The sequence below is a fragment of the Saimiri boliviensis genome, chromosome 3 (genome assembly GCF_048565385.1).
Source record: "Saimiri boliviensis isolate mSaiBol1 chromosome 3, mSaiBol1.pri, whole genome shotgun sequence".
Taxonomy (NCBI): Eukaryota; Metazoa; Chordata; class Mammalia; order Primates; family Cebidae; genus Saimiri; species Saimiri boliviensis.
Genome location: NC_133451.1, coordinates 74,399,404 through 74,412,001, shown reverse-complemented (window position 1 = coordinate 74,412,001; position 12,598 = coordinate 74,399,404). Strand labels below are relative to the sequence as shown.

The following is a 12,598-nucleotide window of genomic DNA, read 5'->3' as shown; positions in this document are numbered from 1 at the left end:
TTCAACCCCTGCCCCCAGCATCACGTGAACTAGATGTAAGTTATGGTCCTGGAGTCCGGGAGGGGCGCGTCGCCGAGCTGCTTCGGGGTCACATGTCTTTGTAGAAGGGCAGTGGTGTGATAGAGGAGGGCTTGTCCAGGGTACGTGCGCCTGTTTGAGCTCTGGGAGGGAAGCCGAAGTGGTCAGAGTCTGCAGTGAACACAGACTGGAAGGATGGAGGAAAGGGAGGGGAAGGAAAAAACGAACACCTCTGAACTTTCCTCTTTCCTCGTCCCACACACTTGAAATAGCAATAATAACACGAACAAAAAACGCCTACAACCACGATGTTATCGCCCTACTAATGTTGCCTCACTCTGGAGGGTATAGGGTATAAAGTGCTGACTGCGGCGGTGTCGGGAGTAAAGGTTCGGGCTAGTGTGGGTGCGGGCGCGGGTGACCCCACCTTTAGGGAAGCCGGCGCCTACTCTCCACGCAGTAGCCCCGGCTGACCCCCTCCCTCCTCCTTCCCTCCTCTCTTCCCTCCCTTCCTGCGTGTCGCCTCTGCACCGGCCCCCGCCGCGGAGACAGGCGGCAGTGCCGACGCCGCCGCAGCTCCTGCCCGCATCGCGCTCGCCCGCGCCCCCGGCTCGCACGTAGCCGGAGCCTCTGCGCCTGCAGCCCCGGGCCCGCGCTGCGCACCGTGCGCACGGCGGGGCTGGCTGAGCTGACCTGCGCGGGGCTCGGGCGCCGCAGCGGCTGGGGAGGGCGGCGTGGGAGAGGACGCCGAGACGCAGGGGCGGCCGCGCCGAGGTGACAAGCTGCGCACCTGGAAAGTTACCCGGCTATCTGTCTGGTGAGGTTCGCGGGCTGGGGAGTTTGGGCGCCGGGGTGTTCAGGGCGCGCGTGGAGGGACGGGGTCGGGATGTGAGCATGTGCATGCTGTGCTTGCGTTGCGGGATGCGCGCCTCTGTTCCACACCCAGCCGGTCTCTTGCTTGTGCTGTTCGAGTGTGGACGTGTGCACGCGTTGCATTCGCTCGGTGCGGCAGCGTTTCGTGAACCCCTGGAGACAGGGAAAGGCTACTAGTGTTCAGAGGCTCTGCTGAGGGCGGGAGGGGCTCAGCCCAGTGGGGAGTCCTCAGTGTTCTCCAGGCTTTAGCGAGGAGCGGCGGTGGAGGCTGTTGCTCCTAATTTGCTCCTAGCTAGGGGCTTGGCGATGCTGTCAGGGCGTGCGCTCCCGGCTTTGCTCGTGGAGCTCAGAGTAGTTGCTAGGGGACAGTACTCAGGCAAGGACTTCTAGGAGTCCTGGTAAACTTGTGTGGATGTCCTTTTGTCACTCTCGGCACCGTAAGGCGCTTTCCCATATTTATATTTCTTGGTGATGAAGAAACAAGAGCAAGCACTTTGGGAATGAGAGAAAAAGAAATGGGTTCAGTTTTGAGAACTACGGTGCAAGCACAAAAGCAGTTGAGGCCAGAGCTGACAGTAGAAACAGTGCATGGAGAATGAGTAGGTAGAAAAGGATGACACTGGGACGAATATCTTGGTTTCCTGATCTTCATCTTGTTTCCCAAGTTCCGGTGGTCTGTTTCTTTCTTTCTCTCTCTCTCTCTCTCTCTCTCTTTTTTTTTTTAAAGGAGGAGAGCAACATACACCTGCCTCCACCCACCACACCCCCATACTTACAGTTTCTTAGAAATTGTCTCTTTTCTTTGCAAGTTTCTATTTAATTCATGGAGAAGGCGATCATCCCACATAACATACAGTAGCTGTTTTCAGTACTCCTGTTCAGTTTTGCACAGGAGGGTATGAGCTAGTATGGTAGAGAATTCTCTTTGGAGAATTAGGGCGCATCCTCTCTGTCGGAACATGGTGTAACTAAGAATAAACGACCTGAAAAGATGATACCCAGGGATCTTTCTCTTGCACATGAAATCCTTAACTTCAGTTCTATGAAGTCATTACAAGTGAGGGTAATAAGAATTCACCTCACAGTGAAGGCATATGTTGCCCGCCTGTTGCCCGAGTCCTGTGATCCCTTATTGTCTCGCTTCCTCTAGGCTATTTTTCCTGTCAGTTATTTCTTCTTCTCCAATATTTTCATTTTTCCTATCTCCTGTGCTTCATTATCCTGGAGCTACAGACACTCTCAAGTTTTCATTATTTTAAAAATCCCTCGCATGAACCATGATGCCATCTTGCAGGCCCTACTCTTAGCGCCAGCTCTTTTTGTGGTCCTTTGTAATTGGGTGTCTATCCCCACTCTTTGACAAGTTAGATTAAGTACTTTTCCCTCTGATCTCATTTGCTGTGACAAGCCTGTGGGATGTGAGGCACAGCTTGCTCACCTCTTAAAGATCTTATCTGCATGGCCTCTCTGATGCTTCTCCTAAATCTCTTACTGGTACACTCAATTCCTTCTCCTTCTTTGTTGTTTGCTTCTCCTCCTCCTCTCTCTCAGAGAATGTCCACAGATATTACCTTTATGTTCATAGGTAGCAGTAAAGACATTTCTTTCTTATTTCCCTTAGTGATCTCATCTACAAATGGGACTTCAAGTCTTATTTCTGTGGAGAAGTCTCTTCCCCTGACTTTTCTTTTTTGCTTCTACCTGCTAGACATTTGCATCATGATGAGCCACAAGTATCTCAAGATTAATAAATGTAAATCCAGACTCATTACTGTCTTTACAAAGCATGCTCATTCTCCTGACTTCTCTCAGTGTCAGTGCCTAGCCCATATACAGTGCCCTATGTGTTCTTTTTGAATGACTGAATGAATGAAATGTAGGTAGTACTACTTTTCTTCAAGCTTCCTAAGATCAAAACATTGAAATAATTTTGATTGCCCTCCCATGCACATCCACTTAATTACTACATTAGAGATGCTACCCTGCAGTGTTCCTCCCACTTATCCTCTTCTTTTCATATTGATCTCTTCACATCCTTTCTCACTTTAATCAAAGCAGTAGCTTCGTACCATATCTTACAGTTTTCTTTCCAACCTCATATAGACCTAGACCCTCTTCCTCTCCTCATCATCAATATCCTGGGCACTTGCATCCATGTCTTCAAATTCAGCCTCTATATATCAACAACTTCTGAGTGTTTTCAATTTTCCTTTTTCTTTAGCTTTTCTTATCCCTTATTTCTTACTGCTCACTAAACTTCTCTATCTTAAACTTTCCACAGGTGCTTTAAACTGACTATGTCCAAAATTAAACCCACTGTCCTGTCCCTCAAATGTGCTCCTCATTTTGGTCAATGACATCACTTTTTACTCAGTTGCTACAATGTAAACTTTCAAATCCTTATCCTCTTTCTTCTTGCCACCACTCAAAAATTCTGTCAGCTATAATCTTCTGACCTAGACTTACAGACCTACCTTTCTCTGTGTTTGCTTGTTTATCTGTTAATGTAGCCCCCAAAATAGCTGAATTTGGCAGTCACATATAGGATAGGTGGCATTCACAAAATTACTGCGAACATTCTGCTGGAGAGAGGGACACTTCAAAGATACAATCAACCTCCAGAGTAGCTGCAACTTTGGTACAATAAGCTTATATGATTGCCTGTCAAGAGAAAAATTTTTTCCAACCAAGATGCTGTAGACAGACAAAATAAGCAGTAGATTCCAAACTGAGCCTCAGGTCAACAGTTGCATGGTCAGACAGACAGATGCTTTTAACTGTGTCATTGATGTGAAAGTGAGCTGATTCCCACATGGACAACTCGGTGCGGTTTGCTTCAGGGAGAAGAATCAGGGATTTATATATTCAATTATTTTCTAAGGGAACTTTAGGGAGACAAGCTAATGGTAACACTGAATGTATCAGTTTCCTATCCACCTAGAATATTATCTATAAGTGTCTGTATAATTCACTCCTCCGATTTCAAACTGAACGGCCCATTATCATTAAAAAATCAGTTCTGCTTTTCATGATTTATTGACAGGAAGGACATTGCAGTGTTACTTATAGCTGTAACTTTTATTAAGTCTCCTATGACAGTGTTTTTCTCTCTGGCTGCCATGGAGATGGTCCATTTTTTTCTCGAGGTCAAGAAGTTCAAGTCGTTAAATGGTGTTGGGACTCTGAGCTTTAATCCTGAAATTAACACCTCCTATTTGGATTGGTGCAATAGTATCTTTCCTTGTCTCACTTCCTCTAAGCTCTTTTTACTCCATTTCTTATTTAGGAGAGTATTATTTTCCTAAAGGACAAATCTGACCACATAACGAGAAAACTTAGTGTATTGTAAAATTCAGATATCCTATGAAATTTTTCAGATATATTTTTTTTTTTTTTGGAGGCGAAGTCTTGCTCTGTCACCCAGGCTGGAGTGCAGCAGCACTATCTCTGCTCACTGAAACCTCTGCCTCCCAGGTTCAAGCGATTCTCCTCCCTCAGCCTCCTGAGTAGCTGGGATTACAAGGCAGGTGCTACCATGCCTGGCTAATTTTTTGTATTTTTAGTAGAGATGGGGTTTCACCATGTTTGTCAGGCTGCTCTCTAACTCCTGACATTGTGATCCACCTGCTTCAGCCTCCTGAAGTGCTGGGATTATAGGTGTGAGCCACTGCGCCCAGCCTAGTATCTTACTTTTTCAGTTTTCTTATTCATTACTCTCCTCCTAGTATCTTACTTTTTCAGTTTTGTTATTCATTACTCTCCTTCCATCCATCACATATTTTAGCCATCCCTTCAATGTACTATCAGCTTTCTTAAATTTATTTCTTAATACATATTCTTTTCTTAAACTAATAGACTATTTTATAGAAATTTTAGGTTTATTGAAAAATTGAGTAAAAAGCAGAGTTCCTATATACCCATCTCACAGGACTTTCCCCTGCTCTTAACATGTTTCATCAGTATGGTACATGTGTTACAAGTGATGGAACTGTTATTGATGCATTATTATTAAAGTCCATAGTTTACATTAGGATTCATTCCTTTTGTATATTCCATGGGTTTTGACAAGTATATAATGAAATGTATGTATCATTACAGTATCATATTGAGTAGTTTACTGCCCTAAAAAAATTTATTTCGTACATATTCCTTTCTGTCTTTCCCCAAGCTCTTGGCAACCACTGATCTTTTTACAGTCTCCAAGTTTTGTCTTTTTCAGAATGCTATACAGTTGAAATCATATGATGTATAGAATTTTCAGATTGGCTTCTTTCACCTAGCAATATGCATTTAAAGTTTCTTCATATCTTCTCATTGGTTGACATTACTTTTATTATTGAATAATATTCTATTATATGGATGTAACACAGCTTTTTTATCCATTTACCTACTGAAGGACATCTTGGTTGCTTCCAGGTTTTGGGAATTACAAACAAAACTGCCATAATCATTCATGTGCAGGTTTTAGTGAAAACATATGTCTCATATCAGTTGGGTAGATACCAAGAAGTATGATTGCTGGATTGTAGAGCAAGAATATATTTAGCTTTGTAAGAAGCTGGCAAATTGTCCTCGAATGTAACTATATCATTTTTATTCCCATCTGCAATGAATGAACATTCCTGTTGCTCCCTATTCACACCAGCATTTGGTGTTGTCAGTGTTTTGGACTGTAGTTATTCTAAAAGATGTGTAGTGGAATCTCGTTATTGTTTAAATTTAAGATTCCCTAATGAAGTATGATGTTGAGTATCTTTTTATATGCTTATTTACCAAATGTGTGGCTTCTTTGGTGAGGTGTCTGCTCAGATCTTGTGCCCATTTTTCAGTTGGGTTGTTTTCCTATTATTGAGTGTTCAGAATTCCTCCTTTATTAGACATATATTTTAGAAGTATGCTATCTCAATATGGCTTCTTTTCTTTTTTTTTTCAGAACAGTCATTCTCTTCTTTTATTCAGAACAGAAGTTTTAAATTTTAATCAAGTCAAAATTATCAATTTTTTCTATGTATGAATCAGGCTTTTTGGTCTTTATCTAAAAAGTGATCACAAAACTCAGGATCACCTAGAATTTCTCCTATGTCTTTTGGGAGTTTCGTAATTTTGTGTCTTACATTTAGGGCTGTGGTCCATTTTAAGGTAACTTTTGTGAAAGCTATAAGGTCTATATTTAGATTTTACTTTTTTTTTTTAATTAATGCCTAGTTGTTCCACTATAAGTTGTTAAAAAAAGATTATCCTTACTCCATTGATTTGTCTTTGCTCTCTTTTGTATTCTTTAATCTTTGGATTTGTTGACTCTATTGTTTGGGTCTAATTCTGGGATCTCTGTTCTGTCCCATTGATCTACTTGTCTATTCTTTCACCAGTACAACACTATATTGACTACTGTTATTTTATTAGTAAGCCTTAAAGTTGGATAGTATCAGTTCTCCTTCAATATTGTGTTGGTTTAGTACATATTTTCTGATCAATAAGTTTTTCTTTTAAGATAAATTGTCCTGTTGGATAAATAATGTTAACTGTAATAATAATAGTAATATTTAATATTTATTAAGCAAATACTATATGGTAATACCTGTGCTAAATTTTCTTCATGTTTATCCCATTTAATCCTCTAAAAACTCTAAATGACAGGCAGTATTATTTTGTCTATCTATCAATGTTTCTTTCTTTTTCTTCCATTATTGACACTCAAGTATCTCATCTGAGGGCATACAGACCACTAAATGAAAGTGCTTCGACTAAGACTCTGGCTCCATAACCTTAGCCGGCACCATACCATCTCCCATATTGACGGATATACATGTAGCTATACACACGCATCTATATATGTATGTGTTTGTCTGTGTATATTTATAACAGACTCCAGATGGGTAGAGAGAGAAATAGATATTATCTAGACCACAGCCAAGATTCTGGTTTCAAATTGCTATAAGGCTGGAGGAAAAACAGAAAACAAAGCTTAATTCCTCCCAGATTGACTGCCAGGTGTTAATCCGCCTGCAAGTACCTTCACAGTGACTTTTGGTTTTCTTATGGCTCTTCTAATTACCTCTCGGTGGACAGCTTTTCCTAAATGGTGATTACATTAATATAGTAATTTGTAGTCTCAGCTTTCCTCTGCTCTAGCTAAATGCCACTACTGATTTGATTGCTGTCTCCCATGCCTAACTGCAGAAGAGTATTGCTTCCACAGTGAGCTATAGTTTTTTGTTGTCTTCAAAGATAATTAGGTGTGCCTTTGTGTTTTAAGGATTTCACTGCAATGTGTGAAAATAAATAGGGGCTACAGGAGGGAATTACAGAGCTTCAATTACTAAGTCCTTGTAGTCATGAACTGGCTCTATGTTATTCATAATTATTTTTTGTCTCTGTCTTTTGGTAGGGGTTTTGTTTTCCAGGCTGTTTGTTGCCAAATGACTTCTTTTCTCAATGGAAGATATAATCCAGGCAAAGTAAGAGTCCCTTACTCCCTGCCACCACCTCCAAAAGGAATAATGTCCATCGTTTTGACACTTGACAGGCTGAGGCAGAAGGATCCGTTGAACCCACGGTTTCGAGACCAGTTTGAGCAACATAGTGCAAGACCCCATATCAACAACAAAATTTTAAAAATCAGCCAAGCATGGTGGAGTGCCTGTGTAGTCTTAGCTACTCTGAAGGCTGAGGCAGGAGGATCACTTGAGCCCAGGAGTTTCAGGTTATCGTGATTGCACCACTAGCCACTGCATCTCATGGCGTGAGTGAAACCCTATCACTTAAGAAAAAAAACAAAAGACTCTTGTTGGAAGATGTCCAGTTTACTAGACTTCTGTCCCACCCAAAAATGATTCTCTCTGAGTTTTCTTCACACCAAGATATTAATTGCCTGTTTCTAGTTACATACTCTAATAAGAGCTGCTTGTCTACTTCATGTCTGTTACCTGCCGAGCATTGCATGGAGTAGGAGTACTTTACAAATGTAATCATCATAGTAACCCTATGAGATGGCTATAAATATATTTGCTTTTATAGATAAGTAAGTAAGACTCAAAGATTTTAAGGATTATATAGAAGGTTGAGAAAGAGCAGATTGTTTTATAACCCTAATTGGCCTGACTCTATTGCTCATGTTAAATTCCGATCTTTATCTCCAAACTCATTTCTTATTACATCATGTGCTGCCCTCTTACTGTAAGAATGATTTTAATAACGTGCAGTTGCCAGATTGATGGAGCAACATCCTATGGTTCAATTCTCCTTGCGGCTAGCAATACATATTTGAGAAATAGCTTATCTTTGTCACTGATACAGGAAACAGAGTGAACCTAATTAGGTTTTATGAAGCCAGAGACTTGAAACCTTGGCTTCAAGGGGCAACAATATTTAAATGGATGAACTAAGTAAGAAATCAGACTAGTATTGAGCCATTTAGTAACTTACTTATGTATCCTGAATTAGTGACTTCAAAGATCAGTTGGTTACTCTCATTTCACCCATCTTTGAAATTCTAAATAGCTTGAAAGATTTACATAGCTTCCAAGGCAACCAGAGGATAGTTGGTGTTTTGGGAGAATTTAACATCCTTTACCTAACTGTGCTTCAGGTTTGTAAAATTATTGGATTGGTACAGGATTTTTTTGAATACCATTCATAGAACAAAAAGGATTCTAAACCTTTTAATATTTGTAATGCCAAAACTGTTTTCTGTGTCAAATTTGACTGCAAATCCATGATGGGTTATGCATTTGACATAGTATGTGATACTTAGGTCTTAGTAAACAATTTTTCCATGAACAAAAATGAAGTAGTTGTTAGTTTAATATTCGATTTGAAAGATTTTGTGCTTGCTCTTTTTCTTTTTTAATTGTACTTTAGATTTTGGGGTACATGTGCAGATCATACAGGATTGTTGCATAGATACCTACATGGCAATGTGGTTTGCTGCCTCCATCCCCGCGTCACCTATATCTGGCATTTCTCCCCCTGTTATCCTTCTTGCTCTTTTCTTTATAAGGCAAATCATTTTCCTCCTATCATCCCATCTCCCTTATTTCTCTACTGAACTAAGAATACTTGTCCATGAAGCAAGAAGGCTGTCTAGAAAATGGCTTACTGATGCATGTTAAAAATATATGTACACATTAATTTAAGATATTTTTGGAGTACTTTTCTTATGCTTGTAATTCATAATCTCATTCAGGTTTATTCTCAGATTTCAATCTAACATATTCTGAATTGCTTATTTGAGATACAAATATGTCCATGGCTACTTCTTTAAATTCTAGTCTCTTCATGCTTCTTACGTATTCATAATATGTAAGATCAGTACATGCTGCTAAGTCAACAGAAACTTAAAGGTTAAACCTGCCAAATCTCTGCAACATATTAAGGCAATTCTCCAAAGGTTAATGTTTATTAATGACTATTTGGAACCTGAATTCTATGAGAAATATCTAGGTGTTTCAAGATTACTTTTATAAACACATTTGTTTTCTGTTTGTACCATCCATCATAGGCAATTTGCACTGGGTATTTAGTCGCATCTGTTTGAAAGCTAGAAGCTGTGTTATATCTTTGCATCTGTGCCTTTATTGTTGTAGAGGTCACAATTTTGGTAGAACTAGGGAAAAACTCTAAGTATTTCATTTCTATTTAAGTTTGAAGTTTAGAGAGAGAAAGGGGCAGGCGTGTGGTTTATAAAACTGCAAAGTTTGATTTCTTCTGACTTGAGATAATCAGAAATAACTCAAGCTTAGTTTACAAGTGTTATAATGCTTTTTGGGTTGTGGCTGTTGAATTAGTTGTTCTCATGCTGCTATTATAATAAAGACATACCTGAGACTGGATAATTTATAAAGGAAAGAGGTTTTATGGACTCACCGTTCCACATGCCTGGGTAGGCCTCATAATTATTGCAGAAGATGAAGGAAGAGCAAAGGCAAGTCTTGCGTGGCAGCAGATAAGACAGCATGTGCAGGGAAACTCCCCTTTATAAAATCATTAGATCTTGTGAGATTTATTCAATATCATGAGAACAGCATGGGGAAAGATCCTCCCCCATGATTCAATTAACTCCCATTGGGTCCCTCCCATGACATGTGGGGATTTATGGGAGCTACGATTCAGGTGAGATTTGGGTGGTGATACAGCCAAACAATATTAATTGGCAAAAACTTCATGTGCAAAAGTATGAAGTTTAAATAGGTAATCTAAAAAGTCTTTAAACATTATAATAATTAATCAGAGCAGTATTTGCCAAACTTCACTCATTCAAATTCTACTTTTATGATTATGCTTATATGTGCTTATTATTTGCAGATGATTTATTTTTTATTTTCATTGAATTGACTCAGTAAACCTAAATACCTAGTTTAGTCTTCACTGAAGCAATAATATCAATGAGATCATGACTCTGTGGTGATAGTTATTTATATTTCAAATAAATGTTAAATATATAGCTATTAGGCTAAAACAAATTTTGAATCAACTAAGTCAACTCTCTTAACCCCTGATCTGCATCTCACATCCTGAGACTCACTAGATTCTTGATTACTTTGGGGCCTGAACTCAGGATATTAATTTTTGTAATTTTTGAAATTTTCATAAATTCCCACGTTACACCAGTATAGGAGGATATTCTTAATAGGAAAAGAATAGAGCCTTGAAGTATGGGTCATAAATTTTGGAGATTCTCAGCTTTTGACATAAAGTAGAGGATGTAGAACAATCTTCAAACTCTTCTTCTTGTTGGTGACCACCATTCAGAAGTTTATAGCAGTGAGTGTTATCAGAAATGCAAAACTTAATAGATACATATAGCAGGAGAAAAATGCTAATCAGGCATCACCAACTCTGCTTCCGTCTTCTGAGAAATACAGATGTATAATTTTCTAAATCTGCGGAAGGTTTCTTACTGTTGCCACATGGGGAACTGTGAAAGTTGTGACATTTCCATGCCTCTGTTGTTTTAGCTGCTCATTTGCGTTTTATCTCTGCCATGTTGACATCCAAATCGCAGTTTTGTTGTAATGCTTTTGACAGCTGTTCAGAGAGATTGTCCTGAGAAAACAGCAGGTAACTCAGGCCATTTGTACAAAATGCTTAGGTGTGATACTTGTGCTCTCAAACGGACAGGTAAGAATGAACACAAATGCCAACTCCTCTTCATAGAGGAAAAAAAGAAATCAATAGATAGCGTCTCTTCTGGAAACATGAGGAAATTTATTGCTTTTCAAACAATGATGATTGCTGTGTTCCTATTTATGAAACAAGATCGGAATGAGAGGAATGGTGGGGACTGCTGGAAAGTGAAACTCCACTTGATACTTACCAATTCTGTGCCCTTTCTCAGGTCCCTGAGCAAAATGGGAAATGGTTCCGTGAAACCTAAACATTCCAAGCACCCAGATGGACACTCTGGGAACCTCACCACTGATGCTCTGCGGAACAAGGTGACAGAGCTAGAGAGAGAGTTGAGGAGGAAGGATGCTGAGATCCAGGACCGGGAGTACCACTTGAAGGAGCTGCGGGAGCAGCTGTCGAAGCAGACTGTGGCCATTGCTGAGCTCACAGAGGAGCTCCAGAACAAGTGCATCCAGCTGAACAAGCTGCAGGATGTGGTGCATATGCAGGGAGGAAGCCCGCTTCAGGCTTCTCCAGATAAAGTGCCTCTTGAGGTCCACCGGAAGACCTCCGGATTGGTCTCTCTCCATAGCAGGAGGGGAGCAAAGGCTGGCGTGTCTGCTGAGCCAACAACCCGGACCTATGACCTCAACAAACCCCCTGAATTTTCCTTTGAGAAAGCAAGAGTCAGAAAGGACTCCAGGTAAGAAGTTTCTGCACCATTTAAACTCAGATGGTCTTAATATTGTGAAATATGAGAGTGAGATTTATTAAGCCTCTTAATGATAAAGAACATATTAACCCTTTCAGCTTTGGGGGTAGAGGAGTTTTTGAAATGATTTTGTTTTGTAACAGAATCTCCCATTGGGCAGAAGTTTAAAGCAGAAATTGCACTATATATCTCTCTCTGTGAGAAACTTGGTTTACTGACAGTTTTTTCTAGTACTTGAAAACCCTAGGGGAGTAAAGAAATAGTATTAGGAAGTGTACACTTCTCTTTCTAGAGTAATGAACTTAAAAGTGCACATACATCACAATGAATTGTGACTATGTTAGCAAAAATATCACATTTTAGTAGTTTTCAAGTATCATGAAAAAGAAACATGCTGGAGCTTCAAAGAAAGATGATATAATTTATTCATTCCAGTTTATATGATTGCTACTCTCTCCCAGTCAGTGTGTTAGATGCTAGGTATGTATCAGTGAATACACATAGAGCCTTTCTAGTGGGGGCGGTAAACAGTATACGCAGAAACAAGTCAGCAATGTTTAATTATTAATTGGAATCAATAATACGATAAAACCAACACTATAGCAGGTGGTGTCTGGAGTGAGGAGAAAGGAGGGCAAAGAGACAACAGAAGCAGGTTTGTCATGAAGGCTTCACTGAGGAAGTAACCTTCAACCAGACCTCAATGATGAAAAGGAGCATGAACCAGGCAGAAAGAGGATTTCAGGAAGAGGAAACAATTAAAAGCTAGAATTACTTTTGACTTTTTAAAAGAACATATAAATACTTGCCACTGTGTGTGTGTGTGTGTGTGTGTGTGTGTGTGTGTGTGTGTGTGTGTATACATTTCTTTATGAGCAAAAGCTTGAT

At 40.0% G+C, this 12,598-nt stretch overlaps 1 protein-coding gene across 1 annotated transcript in view; it reads left to right on the top strand.

Moving 5' to 3' along the window:
* Positions 1–545: 545 nt before the first annotated feature.
* Positions 546–12,598, top strand: part of PRKG2 (protein kinase cGMP-dependent 2) — a 116,658-nt gene continuing 104,605 nt past the window's right edge. The window contains exons 1-2 of the mRNA XM_003923946.4: positions 546–835; positions 11,228–11,701. Coding sequence (XP_003923995.1) covers positions 11,241–11,701 — 461 coding nt within the window. The 5' untranslated portion in view covers positions 546–835; positions 11,228–11,240. The remainder of the gene's footprint in view (positions 836–11,227; positions 11,702–12,598) is intronic.